The 17,720-nt window shown below is 37.2% G+C and overlaps 1 protein-coding gene across 6 annotated transcripts in view; it reads left to right on the forward strand.

Annotated features, from left to right (window-relative positions):
• PALS2 (protein associated with LIN7 2, MAGUK p55 family member) overlaps positions 1-17,720 on the forward strand; it is a 121,124-nt gene that overhangs the window by 44,594 nt on the left and 58,810 nt on the right. For 3 of the 6 annotated variants that reach the window (XM_062178148.1, XM_062178151.1, XM_062178149.1), the window contains one exon: positions 9,108-9,229. In XM_062178148.1, coding sequence (XP_062034132.1) covers positions 9,113-9,229 — 117 coding nt within the window. In that variant the 5' untranslated portion in view covers positions 9,108-9,112. The remainder of the gene's footprint in view (positions 1-9,107; positions 9,230-17,720) is intronic. The other 3 variants (XM_062178150.1, XM_062178152.1, XM_062178153.1) reach the window with 1 other exon arrangement.

Consider the following 17,720-nt stretch of genomic DNA (forward strand, 5'->3'; position numbering starts at 1 on the left):
TAATTTTAAGGGAATTTGATCTAAATTTTCTTGTGTCATTTGTTTTTTTACATCATTTTTGGAAGTTATTTTAAAAAGGAATTTTTCTCTTTTGCAAGTGCATTATAAATAATCCAGGTACTTTTTAAAAATTATCCTTAAATCTTCCCAAGTACATAGAATGAGATTTTACTTTTCATTTCATGGATTCTGTAAATTGTGCAGTGTGGATCTGGTTAAGTAATTGTTATTTTATCTGTAAAATACAAGTTCAGAAATAATTTTTAACATTTTGTGAACACTTAGTTATTCTGTTTTCAATGCGAAATTCAGTTCGTTGAGTTAAATGAGGGTGAATATACCCCCAAGTGGGTTACAAAATGATTTTTTAATACTAAGATAAGCTCTGGTTTTAATTTATAACTTATTAAGATTAACTCATTTTGCTATATTTCTAAAACTGAGTAGAAATGCTTCTGTAAAATAAACCTGAACAGAAAGCTTTTAGAACAAAATATAGATTGGTAAGTAACAATTTTTAATTGATTTTCTTTATATAATATTATATAAAGTTAGAAATACATAAGAGAGGAAGTATTACCATAAATTGTGCCGTATTAATAGAGTAAGCATTTAAAGACACCACTTTTATCTTTTTCTGTTTATCACAGGAAAGTGATAGCTTTAATACTATCCCTATAAACTATACCATGTTTTTCTGCTCCCAAATATCATACAGATTTGTTTGTAAACAATTATTTACAGATTATAATATATAATTTTAAAATGTTCTTGACTCTGGTAGCAGAAAAATCTTAGTTTTTGTGAATCTGTTATTGAGAACTAATGATACCAGACTGTGCTCTTGTTGGAGTACAGGCAGACAGGATTTGTGTGCTTGTCAGACTTAGAGTTTAGAAAGTATGCCTTAAAGGTCAATATTTAATTCTGTGAGATTATGAGAATTTTAAACTACAGAATACTATGAAATTCTGTTTTAGGAGATTTTATCCTAAAGGGGTATTGAAATTCTTTTCCTGAAGAGTGAGAGTGAACTGGGCAATGGGAGAGTGCCTGTGCAGGTGTGGTGTTAAGTGGGGAAGGTTAGTGTGGCTAAACCTGCAAAAGGTAAAGCAGATGGAATCTAGCAATGCATTAAAGGCTTATAGGCAATGAAAATTACATTTTAATTAACTTGTTATGAGTTAAATACAGAAAGGAGGTTGATATGGTAGTATGAGATAAGATGATAGCTAGTACTCACTAAGGGATAATGGAAAGGTATTGATGAATTCTAGAAATATTTAGCAGGTAAGACCTGTTGCTTTTTTTTCACTAACTTGGTTTCTACTCCTGTTACTTTTAAGCTTTGAAATATTTTTGATATATTTTTTTGTCTAGTGTTTTCTTCATCTATTTGCTTTTGTTCATGTGGTGTTTTATTAATACATTGCTGCTGTTTTGGGAAGGAATATAAGAGGTCTTCAAACAATTCATGGAAAATACTTATAATGAAAAAGCATGCATAGGTTTTATTTTAATGGTTTTCACCAAAGAAACTTAAAATTTCATTTTTCCCACAAACTTTTAGAAGTATCCTCATATAAACTCAGGTATTATCTAGCATATTTTACCAAAACCTACCCTACTGACTTGAAATGTCACTGTTATCACATAATAAATTCCATTTAGCTACTGGGTTTCAAGATTTGTCTGTTAATATGACAGTACAAAATCATTTCAACTTGTGGTGTTTTTATAGTTGATAGCACAGATACCCCCTTTAAATTTATATCTTTTCAAATAATGTATTGGCTATTTTTTCATATTTTTTCCTTGAGGCAAAAGTTATAACTTTATCAAAGAATCCTGTTGGGATTTCTATTATGATTTATTCCCTTTTTTTAAAAAAAATGGAGAGAGTTAGCATGTTTGAAATATTCAGTGTTCTTATCTCAGAACCTGGTGATTCTTGATTTGTTTGCATTTGTAACTGAAAGGTCTAATTTAAATATATTAATTTTGTGTCAAATAAGAATCCCATCTATGTGTCATTGAATCTGTTCTGTTTAAAGGGCCTTCCCTGTGGTGATTAGCATTAACAGAGAGCTGGATTGGAAGTGGAGCAGCTGGAACTTGAACCAGCGACTATATGGGATGCTGGCACTGTAGGTGGCAGCTTTACTTGCTGCAACATAGCGCCAGCCCCCCAACACTATTGATTTAATAAAACATTGAGTATGGGGATGGATAGTGAACATAAAACCTTAAACCTGTAGTATCCTAACAGAGAATAGATATTATCCAAAACAAGTCAGTCAAAACATAGCAATAGCATTATTCAGAAAGAAAAGAAACTACCAATGGATGTGACTAAAAGAGATGATTTAAAAATTCAGTTTTTAGTCCTGGGAGATAGGATAAGTTGGGAAAAGAATAGACACATGAAACAGGGAACTGCTGTGTTTCACTATAAGCCATGTAATACTACACTGGACTTTAACGATGTTTGTGTTTTATTTTAATAAAAACATTAATTGAAAAACAACTTCAGTATTAGCAGATTTATTCTAAAGAAACATCAAAATGAGATAAAATTATTAAAATTAGCCTTAATAAAATAAGACTATGGTATTGAATGGAGGGGGGTGCCTGGCAGTTTAGCCTCACTGTCTTACATGTGCATGTACACATCCAATGTCCCAGCACCAGTTGTTGAATATTCATTCCTTTATTGAAATATCTTGCACTCTTATCAAAAATCAACTCACCACAAATTTATGAGTTTATTTCTGGATTATTTTTGATTGTGTGTCTGTCTGTATGCTAGTACCACACAGTCTTGACTGCTGTGGCTTTTTAGTAAGTTTTTGTTTTGTTTTTTAACATTTTATTTATTTGTTTTAGAGGTAGAGTTACAGAGAGAGGGACAGACAGAGAGAAGGATCTTCCATATGCTGGTTCACTCCCCAGATAGCCACCGTGGCTAGAGCTGGGCTGATCCGAAGCCAGGAACAAAGAGCTTCTATAGGTCTCCCACGTGGGTGCAGGGGCCCAAGCATTTGGGCCATCTTCCACTGCTTTCCCAAGCCGTTAGCAGGGAGCTAGATCTGATGAGGAGTAGCTGGGACACGGATAGGCGCCCATGTGGGATGCTGGCACCACAGGTGGAGGTCTAGCCTACTGCACCACAGTGCCAGCCCCTACACCATCAGATTCTGTGCAGCTGCAGAAGTGACATCAGCATGTTTGAAAGGATTACTTAGATGGTTGATATGACAATGATTTTAAAGAGACCATGACTGATTGGGTAAAGCAAATCTAGTACTTATACACAATCATTACCACACCCTGGATTGTTATCTTACAATATTTCTAATATCAGCAAGAGTAAAATATCTTTACCAATTTCTTTTTAGAAAATATTCCCTGAATAATATACATTTATTTTCTCAGAGTGTAGAATATATCATGTGAAAAATGATCAATGTGTATTATTTTCCCAAAGAAACCATTTAATTAGTACAAATTTCATAAGTACAACTTTAGGAATATAGTGATTCTTCCCATTATACTCACCCTCCCACCCCACCTCCTCCTCTCTCTCTCCCAGTCCCATTCTCTGTTAAGAAAAACAAAAAAATAAAATAAACCTGTTCCTCAGCAGTAAAGACAATGAGCTGTTCAAGTCATTGCTTCTCAAAGTGTCAATTTCCCTTCTACAGATTTCCTTTTGGGTGCCCCATTAGTTATCACAGATCAAGGAGAACATATGGTATTTGTCCCTTTGGGACTGTCTTATTTCACAAAATATGGTGTTTTCCAGATTCATCCATTTTGTTGCAAAGGACTGGATTTTTTTTACTGCTGTGTAGTATTCCATAGAGTACATATCCCATAATTTCTTTATCCAGTCTTCAGTAGGCAGGCATTTAGGTTGATTCCATGTCTTAGCAATTATGAATTGAGCTGCAATAAACATGGGGTACAGCTCATTCTTTTATTTGCTGATTTCATTTGCCTTGGGTAAGTTCTCAGGAGTAGGATGGGTGGGTCATATGATAGGTCTATATTCAGATTTCTGAGGTATTCCATACTGTCTTCCATAGTAGTTCTACCAGTTTACATTCCCACCAACAATGGATTAGGGTACCTTTTTCCCCACATCCTTGCCAGCATTTGTTGTTTGTTGATTTCTGTATGAAAGCCATTCTAAATGGGGTGAGATGACACTTCATTGTGAATTTGATTTGCATCTCCCTGACAGCAAGTGATCCTGAATATTTTTTCATGTGTCTGTTAGGCATTTGGATTTCCTCTTTTGAAAAATGTCTGTTTAAGTCCTTGGCCCATTTCTTAACTGGATCATTTTGTTATTGTGGAGTTTCTTGATCTCTTTATATATTTTGGTTATTAATCCTGTATCAGTTGCATTGTTTGCAAATAATTTCTCCCATTCTGTTGGTTGCCTCTTCACTTTTCTGAGTATTTCTTTTGTAGTTCAGAAGCTTCTCAATTTGATGTAATCCCATCTATTGATTTTGGCTTTGATTGCCTGTGCCTCTGGGGTCTTTTCCAAGAACTCTGCCTGTGCCAATGTCTTGCAGAGTTTCCCCAATGTTCTCTAGTAACTTGTGGCATCAGGTCGTAGATTTAGGTCTTCAATCCTTTTTGAATGGATTTTTGTGTAAGGTAGAGGTCCTGCTTCATACTCCTGTATTTGGAAATCCAGATTTCCCAGCAGCGTTTGTTGAAGAAACTGTCCTTGTTCCAGGGATTGGTTGTAGCTCCTTGGTCACATAGTTGATTGTAGATGCTTGGATTGATTTCTGGTGTTTCTGTTCTATTCCACTGGTCTATCCATCTGTTTTGTACAGTACCAGGCTGTTTTGGTTATAACTACCCTGTAGTATGTCTTGAAATCTGGTATTGTGATGCCTCCAGCTTTGTTTTTGTTGTGTAAGATTGCTTTAGCTATTCGAGGTCTCCTGTGTTTCATATGAATTTCAGCATCACTTTTTCTAGATTTGAGAAGAATGTTTTTGATATTTTGATTGGTATTGCATTGAATCTGCAAATTGCTTTCAGAAGAATGAACATTTTGATGATATTGATTCTTCCAATCCATGAATGTGGAAGATTTTTCCATTTTTTATATCTTCTATTTGTTTCTTTAATGTTTTGTAATTCTCATTCTAGAGATCTTTGACATCCTTGGTTAAGTTTATTCCAAGGTATTTGATTTCTTTTGTAGCTATTGTGAGTAGGATTGATCTTAGAAGTTCTTTCTCAGCCGTGGCATTGTCTGTTTATACAAAGGCTGTTGATTTTTGTGTATTGATTTTATATCCTGCTACTTTACCAAACTCTTCTATGAGTTTCAATAGTCTCTTGTTGGAGTCTTTTGGATCCCCTGTATATAGAATCATGTCATCTGCAAATTCTGCAAATACAGATAGTTTGACTTCCTCATTCTCAATTTGAATCTCTTTGGTTTCTTTTTCTTTTCCTTTTCTAATGGCTCTGGGCTAAAACTTCCAGGATTATATTGAATAGCAATGGCTAGAGCAGGCATTCTTGTATGGTCCTGGATCTCAATGGGAATGCTTTCAACTTTTCTGCATTCAATAGGACACTGGCCATGGATTTGTCATAAATTGCCTTGTGTTGAGGAATTTTCCTTCTATACCCAGTTTGCTAGAGTTTTCATCATGAAAGGGTATTGCATTTTGTCAAATGCTTTCTCTGAATCTATTGAAATAACCATATGATTTTGCAGTTTGTTAATGTGATAAGTCATATTGATTGACTTGCAAATGTTGAACCATTCTTGCATACCAGGGATAAATCCCACTTGGTCCTGGTGAATGATTGTTGGATTGTTGGATTTGATTGGCCAGAATTTTGTTGAGGATTTTTGCATCTGTGTTCATCAGGGGAATTAGTCTGTAGTTGTCTTTCTCTGTTGTGTCTCTTTCAGGTTTTTCAGGAATTATGATGCTGGCTTCATAGGAAGAATTTGGGAGGATTCCCTTTCTTTCAATGGTTTTGAGTAACTTGAGAAGAATTAGAGTTAGTTCATCTTTAAATGTCTGGTAGAATTCAGCAGTGAAGCCATCCAGTCCTAGGAATTTCTTTGTTGGAAGGATCTTCGTTACTGATTCAATTTCTGTCTTAATAATGGGTCTGTTTAGGTTTTACATGCCTTCATGGCTCAATTTAGGTAAGGTTGTATGTGTCCAGGAATCTATCCATTTCCCAGTTTGTTGGCATACAGCTCTTATAACTTCTGATGATGCTTTTTATTTCTGCAATGTCTGTTGTCCCATTTCCTACAACAGCTCTTTTTTGGTTTCTGATAGTGTGGGACATCTTTTTCCATCCTTTGACTTTCTGTCTCTGTGCATCTTTGTTGGTGAGATATGTTTCTTGCAGGCAGCAAATAGATGGGTTTTCTTTTTTAATCCATTCAGCCAGTCTCTTTCTTTTTACTGGAGAGTTAGGGCCATTTACATTCAAGGTGAATGTTGATAAGTAATGACTTTGCCCTGCCATTTTTCCATAAATATTCAAAGGATCTCCAATTAGACTCACAGCAGACTTATCAGAAATCCTAAAGGCTAAGAGAGAATGGCAAGATATAGTCCAAGTCTAAACAGGAAAAAAAAAAAAAAAAAAAAAAAAAAAAAACTGTTAACCCAGATTACTATACTCTGCAAAGCTCTCATATATAAATGAAGGTAAAATAAAGACCTTCCATGACAAATGGAAAGAATTTGTCACCACCCGTCCAGCCCTGCAGAAGATGCTTAAGGATGTGTTGCACACAGAAACATGGTCATCACTACGGAAGATGGTAAAGAAAGGAAAGTTCGCAGTAAAAGTACAAACAAAATCCAAAGTAAAAAATAGGAACAGCTCTTGTCTTGACTGTCGAGGAATCTTCCATCTTTTGGTTCATTCCTCAAATGGCCAGAATGGCCAGAGCTGGGCCAATCAGGAGCCAGGAGGTTCATTTAGATCTCTCAGGTTAGTGCAGGTGTCCAAGGACTTGGGTCATCTTCCACTGCTTTTCCAAGTGCATTAGCAGGAAGCTGGCTCAGAAGTAGAGCTGCTGGGACTTGAACTGGCACCCATATGGGATATTGGAACCATAGGCAGTGGCTTTACCCACTATGCCACAGAGCCAGCCCCTTTACTTTCAATGATATTTCATTAAATGAGGTTTCATTTTATGAATTTTGTACTTGTTTTATTACACTTATTCCTCAGTGGTATTATTACTGTTGCTACGATAAGAAAATCTGACTAAATGGTTTTCTTAAATTCATTTTTGGGTTGTTTGCTGCTAGAGTATAGAAATATATTTTATTTTTGTGTATTGATCCCTGGCTAGAACCTCTAATATAAAGATGAATAGAAATGGCAAGAATGGACGCCCTTGTCTTATTCCTGATCTTTGAGGGCAAAGTAATTAGTCTTTTACCATTAAGTATAATGTTGCTTGTGGATTTTCTTAGATGCTGTTTATCAAGATGAGGGATTTTCATTCTTATTCCTTGTTTGGTGGATGTATCATGGAAGTATTTTGAACTTTGTCATATGCTTTATTTTGTGTCTAATGAAATATCACTGACTTTTTCATTGTTCTATTAACATATTATATTGGTTGATTTTCACAAGTTGAACCACTCTTGTATTCCTTGGGTAAATTATACTTGGCCATGATGTGTCATCCTTTTTGTACGTTGCTGGATTTAATTTGCTAGTGTCTTGGTAAAGACTTTTGCATCTATGTTTATAAGGTTATTATTTGAAACTGTCTTGTGTTTTTGAGTTTAGTATAGGGGTAATTGTTCCCATATAATGACTTGGGAAGTGCTCTCACATTTTTTGGAATAGTTCGTGAAGTATTGGCTTTAATTCTTTAAACGTTCGTAATTCACCAGTGAAGACTGGTTCTGAGCTTGTGGGAAGATTTTGATTACTAACTCAATGTTTTTTATTTTTCAGAAGTTTAAAATTTTGTAATTTCTTTTGAGTAATGTTTTGGAGAGGTTGTGGGGTTTTTTTCCCCCTTTTTAAATTTTATATAAGGTGAACAAATTTCAGGTATTTCATATGTACAGATGTAGGAGCATAGTGATACTTTCCGCCCTGCCCTCCTTTTTCTTTTAATTTTTTTTTTTTTTTTTTTTTGACAGGCAGAGTGGACAGTGAGAGAGAGAGACAGAGAGAAAGGTCTTCCTTTGCCGTTGGTTCACTCTCCAATGGCCACCGCGGCCGGCGCACCGCGCTGATCCGATGGCAGGAGCCAGGTGCTTCTCCTGGTCTCCCATGCGGGTACAGGGCCCAAGGACTTGGGCCATCCTCCACTGCACTCCCTGGCCACAGCAGAGAGCTGGCCTGGAAGAGGGCAACCAGGACAGAATCCGGTGCCCTGACCGGGACTAGAACCCGGTGTGCCGGCGCCGCAAGGCGGAGGATTAGCCTAGTGAGCCACGGCGCCAGCCCTTTCTTTTAATTTTTACAATGACATACTTCAAGCTTATTTATAATCATAAGCTTAACCCTCCACTAAGTGAAGAATTCAACAAATCGTAAGAAGAAAAAACAAACAAACAAAAAAAACCACTGTTCCTGAACAGTAGAGACAAGGACTGCAAACAATAATCACAGCACATCTCAAAATGTCAATTTTGTTCATAAACATTACATTTTTTTTGTATTCTATTTTGTTACCACAGTTCAGGGCAATCATTTGTCTTTTTGGGGACTGGCTTCTTTCACTACGTATAGTGATTTCTAGTTGCATCCATTTTTTGAAAGACAGAATTTCATTCTTTTTTACAGCTTAGTAACATTTTTTCATTTGAAAAATATAAACCAAGTGAGTTTTAAGGATGTGTAAGGTAGCTGATAAATCCCAGATTGCATGTAAAAATCCATCCTGCTACTGACTCATGGGAATTAAACTTGAAAGTCATACTGTTTAACAGTTCAGTTTTTAAAGATGTTATTTTTTCAAAAGTGTTGTCCATATCTGTTTGCATTATTTTATGATCTTCCTCAGTGATTTGGAATGTAAGCTTTGTTTTTGTTCTTTTTTTGTATTGCTTGTATCTCAGCAGCAATGCAGCAAGTCTTGGAAAACCTTACGGAGCTGCCCTCATCTACAGGAGCAGAAGAAATAGACCTCATTTTCCTGAAGGGGATTATGGAGAATCCGATTGTAAAATCACTTGCTAAGGTATAATGGTTCATTTCTAAAATTACTGAATTATTTTGAAAATTATTATTATAGAAGTCTTTTCAGATGTTACTATTTTAGAACTTGGTCGATATACCTCAGGCGTGATTAGCAAACTTCTTGTCATAAACATTAATCACTATTGTGTTGGGGTGAATTAAAGTTTTCAGGACCTGTTGAGCAGTAAGGCCTGTATCCAACACTTCCTCTAGGTTTGTGTCAGTGCTTTTAAAATAGTTTCATATTCTTTCTCATAATGATTTTTAGCGTTTATTGCCCATGTGTCTGTTAGGCCTGTGCCCCCATATTTATTTAATTTATGGATTTTGATCTATAGATTTAGAAACTGAGATAATATTATATAAGGCAATTTAAAATATCCTAGAGTTTACAAAGATCTTTAAAATAGATTATAGTGCTTTGTCTGTGCAACAATTTCATGAATTAAAAAGTAAGGCTCAAAGTAGATCAATGATTTGCCTGAGGTCAGCTTGCTACTAAATGACGATAAGGTTTAGATGGATATTCTGTCTTTGAACTCTTTGTTCTATTGACTACAACACAGTGTTGCAGTGTGTGTGTGTGTGTGTGTGTGTGTTACTTAAGAACTTTACTTTTGTGGGTAAAAATTAATTGGTTTTGTGCCATTGATACAATCATTCAGAGGGTCATCTTGTTCATTATTAACAGTTGAAATGGGTGGATGGCTTTTGAGCAGATCAGGTATATCTGTACTCTTTTGTTGAATAAGAATGAAATAAAGTCACCTATTCATATTCCAATGTCAAGAAGATTGCCAATACAGCAAAAGCAGTGGTAGTTCAAACTCCTATAGTGTCAACAAAGAAACTACATTATGATTACTCTGCAGGGAGTGATTGTTTAACATAGTAGTTAAGATGCCTGCTTCTCACATAGGAGTGCTTGGGTTCAATTCCTCACTCTGGCTCCTGACTCCAGCTTCCTACTAATGCAACCCTGGAAGGCAGCAATAGTTCAGGTGACTGGGTTCTTGCTACCCACATAGGAGTCCTGGGTTGTGTTTCTGGATCCTGGCTCCCACCTCAGTCCAGCCCAGGCCATTGTAGTTGTTTGGACAATGAACTCTGGATAGGAATTCACAATCCAACACCCCCCCCACACACACCTTCCAAATGAATATTTAAATACATACATACGTAGATATTTAAGTATATATATATATATATATATGTATGTATGTATGTATGTATAAAGAAACTATTTGGGGATAGGTTTTTTTTTTTTTTTTTTAAGATTTATTTTATTTATTTGAAAGAGTTACAGAGAGAGAGGTAGAGACAGAGAGAGGTCTTCCATCCAATGGTTCATTCCCCAGATGGCCACAACAGCCAAAGCTGTGCCAATCTGAAGCCAGGAGCCAGGAGCTTCCTCCGGGTCTCCCACATGGGTGCAGGGGCCCAAGGACCTGGGCCATCTTCTACTGCTTTCCCAGGCCATAGCAGAGAGCTGAATTAGAAGAGGAGCAGCCGGGACTAGAACTGGCGCCCATATGGGATGCCGGCGCTTCATGGCCAGGGCTTTAACTCATTGAGCCACAGCACCGGCCCCTGCGGATAGTTTTTGTGTTTCAGTGTGGATAAGAAAAACAGAGCCTGGTAGTCTTAATAGAGCTTGAAATTCTGGGAGAAGAAGGTGCTTGGAATTTGTAGGGCAGAATATCAGAGGAGGAGAGTGAATGCAGAAAGAGCTCTGGAGATCTGTAGAGGGCTGCCCTTAAATTTTTGGGTGCATCCTGACCTGTATGTGTGGGAGGCTAAACCCTCTAGGGTCCAAGGAAATATCTACTAGAAATTAGTAAACCAGTTTCCAGAGCTCACAAATGATGGATAATCAGGTGTATTCCCTCTAGCCTAAGGTGTATTCCTCATAGTACCCAGGAAATTGGCCAGAATTCACACTAGTAAAACTTAGAAACTAACACAGACTGTAGCAGAAATAAACTGAAAATCAATGACATGTTATCTGAAAAAAAAAAAAATTGGAAATTAAATGATATGCTCACAAAAAGGAAAAAAAAGATACGCTTACACATAACCATGGGTCAAAGAAGATAACACCAAAGAATATATACAGTATTTTTTAACAATTAAAATAATAATGCAGAGGTGCAAGAAAACAATCCATGGAAAAGTGCCTGTATTAGAAAAGAGCAATGTCTCAAGCAGTGACTTAAGCATCAGCCTTAAGGAAATAGAAACAGAAGAGCAAGTGAAACCTATATTAGCATGAGGAACTAAAAAATAAACGTAGAAGTGTGCATTAGGGGCAGACATATGGCACAGTGGTTGTTCACCACTGGGACACCGCATCCCCATACTAATTCATTGAGTGACCTTAATATCAGTCACAGTTTTATTAAATTGTTGTGACTAAAATTGATAAAGAACCTAGATTAGCCAAAATAATTTTTGAAAAAGAAAAATGAGTTCTACAGTCTATGCTCGAGGATTCCTGTGAGCCTTGGTAATGGAGACAATGTAGAGTTACTTGGATCAGTGGCGCAGAGTCAAGGCCAGGAGGAGGCCAGCAGGCCCAGTTGACCTCTGTCTGTGGATTCCACATCCATGGATTCAGTCAACTGGAAGTTGAAAATATTCACAAAGAAGCAAAAAAGAAAAGCTGTACAGAACATGTACAGATGTGTTTTCTTGTCATTCCCTAAACAATGAAATGTAACAGCTGTTTATCACATTGCATTGTAGTAGATATTGTAAGCAATCTACTGAAAGTATAAAGGACTATGTGTATAGGTTGTATGCAAATATAATTACATAGCGGACTTCAGTATCTGCAGAGTTGTGTATATGCAGGGGTCCTGGAACCAATCCCTCGTTATTACCAAGGGACAACCAAACAGGCTCAACTGATTTCCTTTAATAATGAATGCCTTGGTAATTTGATGGAAAAATGTTACTGTTTTCAGTAAATGTTGCTGGAATAATTGAATATTCATACATAAACAAATGAATGGTATATGTAATGATTAGCTCAGAATATATTGTAGACCTAGAAATAAAAACTAAAACTAATGAAAACTCCTAAAAGGACATATAAGGAAAAAACTTTGTGACTTAGGGTTAAAGACTTGGTTTTTTAATTTACAAAAGTTACATGTACATGTTGTTTTGAAAGGTGTGTGCTTTGTGGAATGGCTAGTTTGAGCCAGTTAACATGTATTACTTCACTTAACACTTCTTACATAGGACAAAAATCATGGGAAGAAAATGATGGGGCAGGCATTGTGGTGCAGCAGGTTTAACCATTGCTTAAGACACCTGTGTCCCCTATCGGAGGGCCAGTTCAAGTCCTGGTACCTCTGCTTACTATCTAGCTTTCCCTTCCTTTCCATCTCTTCTTCCTGTCACTTTGCATTTCAAATAAAAAAATTGGGGGGAAATGAAGCATTATGAAATCTTAACAAATGAGATATTGTGAAAATAGAGTCTTCCTCTTAAAAAGACACCTACATGAAAAGGCAGGCCTCAGGAGTGCGGTTAAGATCCCACCTGAGACTTCCTCACCCTGCAGCGTGCCTGAGTTCAGGCTCAACTCTGCTTCCAATTGCAGTTTCTTGCTGAAGTGTACCTGGAAGGCAACAGGTGATAGCTCAAGTACTTATGTCCCTGCCACCTATGTGGCAAAGCTGAATTGAATTCCATTCTCCTGGGTTCAGCCTGGTCTAGCTCCAGCAGTTGTGAGAATTTGGGGGAGTGAACCAGCAGATGAAAGATTTCTTCTGTCTCTTTCTGTCTCTCTGCCTTTTAAATAAATGAGAAAAAAAAATTTTTTTAAATGTCCTGTAAAGTTTATTCAAAAAAAAAAGGGAAAAGAAGCAAGCTACCATCTGGGAGGAAATATTCACAACATACATATATCCTAAGAAGAAAGCTGCTGGTGCTTTGCTGGTAGTAATGCAAAATGGTACAACTTCTTTGAAAGGCAATCTAGCAGTTTCTTATAAAGCTAAACATAGTCTTACCATATGTCGCAGAAATTCTGCTCCTTGGTATTTATCCACATGAATTGATAATTCATGTCCACTCAGAAACCTCACAAAAGTTAATAGCAGCTTGATTCATAACTGCTAAAACTTAAAGCAACTAGGAAGTCCTTCAGCAGGTGAATAGATAAAGTGTGGCTCTTCTACATGATGAAATGTTATTCGATGATAACAAGGAATGGGCTGTCAAACTATGAAAGGAGAGGGAGGAACCTTAATGTGTATTGCTAAGTGAAATCTGTATAGACAGTTTCAAAAATTAGTAGTTGCTAGGGTTTTGAAGGGGAGAGTGGTGAGAAAGAGGGGTGAATACCTGGTGTGGGGTAGGTTTTTCAGGCAATGAGACAATATGATGCTCAAAGGTTGATAGATGACATGAGTTTGTCAATGCCCATGGAATTATACAACACACAGAATGAACCCTAATATCAGCTGTGGGTTTTAGTTCATAATGTATCAGTATTTGTTCATCAGTTGTCACAGATGTGTACCACACTAATATCAGGTGTTAATAATTATACTTGGGGTGAAGGAAGGGATATATAGGAACTTTCTATTGTTCATCGTTCTGTAACCTAAAAGTTTATCAGCTAAAGCTCAGCATTGATATCAGGGTTCACTCTCTGTGTTGTGCATTTGTGGAGTGTCTTTATTTGGTTTTGATATTTAGAGTAAAGCAGACCTAATAGAATACATTTAGGAAGTATTTCTTCTGCTTCTTCCTTATCAAAGAGATTGTAGAGAATTTGTAAAATTTTTCCATGACTGCTTTAATTTACCAGAGAACCCATCTGGTTCTGGGACTTTCTGGTTTTGGAAGATTGATGATTGATTTAATTTCATTGACAGGACTATTCATCATATCTGTATCTCCTGCATCTTTCAAGGAGCTGTCCATTTTATCTCCAGTATCAAGCTTATGGGCATAGAATTGTTTGTGTCTAGCACCAGTGGTGGTCTCTCTTTTGTGTGTGATCAATATTAGTGTATTATATCTTCTCTTTGTTCCTTCTTTCTTTTTTTCTAAGCTTAACTTAAGTAGCAAGGGGTTTTTCAATTTTACTGGTCTTTTCAAAGAATCAAATTTCATTTTCATCAATTTTCTTCCTATTTTCAGTTTTGTTTGTGTTTCTGGTCAAAATTTTAAAATTTGTTTTCTACTACTTTGGACTTTCTCCTTTCTTGGATTTCCTGAAGGTCAGATTATTGATATTAGATCGTAGATCTCTCATCTTTTCTGATGTATGCATTTGAAGCTGTTAATTTTCCTTTAACCACTACTTGTGTATCCTACAAAATTTGATAAGTTGTGTTTCTACTTTCATTTTGTTCCAAATATTTTTATAATTTCTCTTCAGACTTCTTTAACCTATGTGTTAGTTAAAAGTGTATCGTGTAGTCTCCGATTGTTTTGGAGTTTTCCATCTATTTTTCTGTTACTGATTTCTAGTTCAGTGCCAGGAGTCTCTGAGAGCATACTTTCTATGATTTGCATTCTTGGATTTGTTAAGGTGTGTTTTACAGCCTGTGGTGGTCTCCTGATGAATGTTCTGTGGGAGTTTGAGACGAAGGTGCATTCTGCTGTTGTGGGATGAAATGTCTTAAACATTTCACTCAGACCCAGTTGATGGGTGGCGTTCAGTTCAACTTTATCTTTGCTTATTTTCTGCCTGCTAGGCCTGTTAGTTATGAAAAAAGGATTGAAGGAGACTTAAACTGGTTATCCTTGCAGTTGTCAGATTTTGCCTCATGTGTTTTGATGTACTGTTGTTAGGCACACATATATGTTATATCTTCTTAGAGAATTGATCCTTTTATCATTATGTAATGCTGCTCTTTGTTCCCAGTGATTTTTCTGTTTCTGAAATCTGTCCTGTCTGAAATTAATGACTAATCTGGACTTTTTTAAAATTAATATTAGCATGGTATCTCTCTGTGTACCTTTTTATCAAAAAAAAAAAGGGGGGGGGATTTACTTATTTGTTAAAGACAGAGTTACAGAGAGAAAGAGACAGAGAAATCCATCTACTGTTGCACTCCCCAAAATGGCCACATTTGTTCAGGCTGGGCCAGAACAAAGCCAGGAGCCAGGAATTTCTTCCAGGTCTCCCATGTGGGTTCAGGGACCCAAGCACAGGGCCATCCTCAGCTGCTTTCCCAGGCACATTAGCAGGGAGCTGGATAAGAAGCAGAGCAGCAGAGTCATGAACCTATACCCATATGAGATGTTGGTGTTGCAGGCAGTGACTTAACCCACTACGCCATGACACCAGCCCCTGTATCTTCATTTTTTAGTCTACCTAAATTTTTACTTGTAAAGTGGTTTCTCGTAGATATCATATAGTTAGGTCTTGCTTGCTTATGTACTCTTTATTTTTTTAAAATTTATTTGACAGGTAGTTATATACAGTGAGAGAGAGACAGAGAGAAATGTCTTCCTTCCATTGGTTCACCCCCCAAATGGCTGCTATGGCCAGAACTATGCCGATCCGAAACCAGGAGCCAGGTGCTTCTTCCTGGTCTCCCACGTGGGCGCAGGGGCCCAAGCACTTGGGCCATCCTCCACTGCCTTCCCAGGCCATAGCAGAGAGCTGGACTGGAAGAGGAGCAACCAGGACTAGAACCCAGCGCCCATATGGGATGCCAGTGCCGCAGGCGGAGGATTAACCAAGTGAGCCACAGCGCCAGCCAGATCTTGTTTGCTTATGTACTCGCTAAATTGCTCTGCTTGATTGGGATTATTGATGTAACTAGATTAATATTTAAAATGTTGTTACTGTTTTCTGTTTATTACTGTTATTTTTTAAAGATTTATTTATTTATTGAAAGCCAGAGTTACAGAGAGAGAGATAGCTTTCATCGACTGGTTCACTCCTCAAATGGCTGCAAAGGTCGGGTCTGAGCCAGGCCAAAACCAGGAACCTAGAACTCCATCTGGATCTCCCTTGTGCTACTTTCCCAGGCACATTAGCAGGGAGCTGGATAGGAAGTGGAGCAGCCGGGGCTGGAACTGGCAGACCAGTGTCACAGGTAGCGGCTTAAGCCACTTTTCCACAACACTAGACCCTACTTTCGTTATTTCTTAGAGCTGCAACTCATTTTCTTCTTTCTCTATTTTAAATGAGCAGAAATTCTATATCATTTCATTTTTTTTTCTGCTCTTTGGCATACCAAAAATACTTGCTTTAAAAAAAATTTGTTAATGGTTCCCTTGATTTTGCAATATACACTTATAACTAATCTAAGCTCAGTTTCAGATAATACTGTACCACTTCATGGGTAGTGCAACTAAACTACCTTAAAACAAATTTTCAGTTTATCCCTTTAGCCTCTTATAACATTATTGTCATTCCTTAGCTTTCCTCACCAAATACACTGTTGCTACTATTATTTGAACAAACTGTTATCCATTGAATAAGAACAAGATTTATGTTACCATCATTCCTTTCTTCAGTGTACATCTTATTGTAGTTATGAGTTTTAGACCAAAATCGTGGTCCTTGTTTCTGACATTTACTGTGAGACAAGTATTCTAGTGACAAATATTTCACTCCGTTCTCTTCTTGATTTCAAAGTTTCTAAAAAGAAGGCCTATGCAATTCTTATCCTTGTTCTCCTATAGATAAGGTGGTTTTTCTTTGTTTTACTTCCTTCTGGCTTCTTTTAAGATTTTTTCTTTATTTATTTGAAAGTCAAGAGTTACACAAAGAGAAGGAGAGGTGAGGAGAGAGAAAAGAGAAGGAGAGATCTTCCATTCACCAGTTCACTCCCCAATTGGCCGCAGCGGCCAAAGCTGGGCTGATCTGGAGCCAGGAACTTCCTCTGTGTCTCCCACAAGGACTTGGGCCATCTTCTACTGCTTTCCCAGGCTATAGCAGAGAGCTGGATTGGAAGTGGAGCAGCCGGGACTTGAACTGGCACCCATATGGGATGCCAGCACTGCAGGCGGCAGCTTTACCTGCTACGCCACAGCCCCAGCCCCAAGATTTTTTCTTTATTTTTGATTTTTTTCTACCTCAAATATTATAGGTATAGGTAATTGTCGCACAGTTCTTAAATATGCTGTTCTGTCTTTTGCATTCTTTCTTTTTTCCTTTGCATTTCAGCTTTAGGAATTTGTATTGACATGTCTTCAAGCTCACTGATTCTTCAGCTGTATTCATTGTGACTCTATTGAAGGTATATTTCATTTGTTAGTGTTTTTTATTTATGTCACATCCTTTTGGTTCTTTTTAGTTTCCATTTCCCAGCTCACCTTTCATGTCTGTTCTTACGTGATGTCCACTTTTCTCACGTGAGCCCTTAGTATGTTAGTCACAGGTATTTCACATTCCCAGCCTGAGGATGACAGCCTTCTGCCATGTCTGAGTTTGGTTCTGATGCTTGCTTGCTATGTGTCTTCGAATTGTGTTCTTTAGTAATTTTGTTGAGGAACTTGAAGTAAATAGC

Source organism: Lepus europaeus, chromosome 20, assembly GCF_033115175.1.
Source record: "Lepus europaeus isolate LE1 chromosome 20, mLepTim1.pri, whole genome shotgun sequence".
NCBI classification, from domain to species: Eukaryota; Metazoa; Chordata; class Mammalia; order Lagomorpha; family Leporidae; genus Lepus; species Lepus europaeus.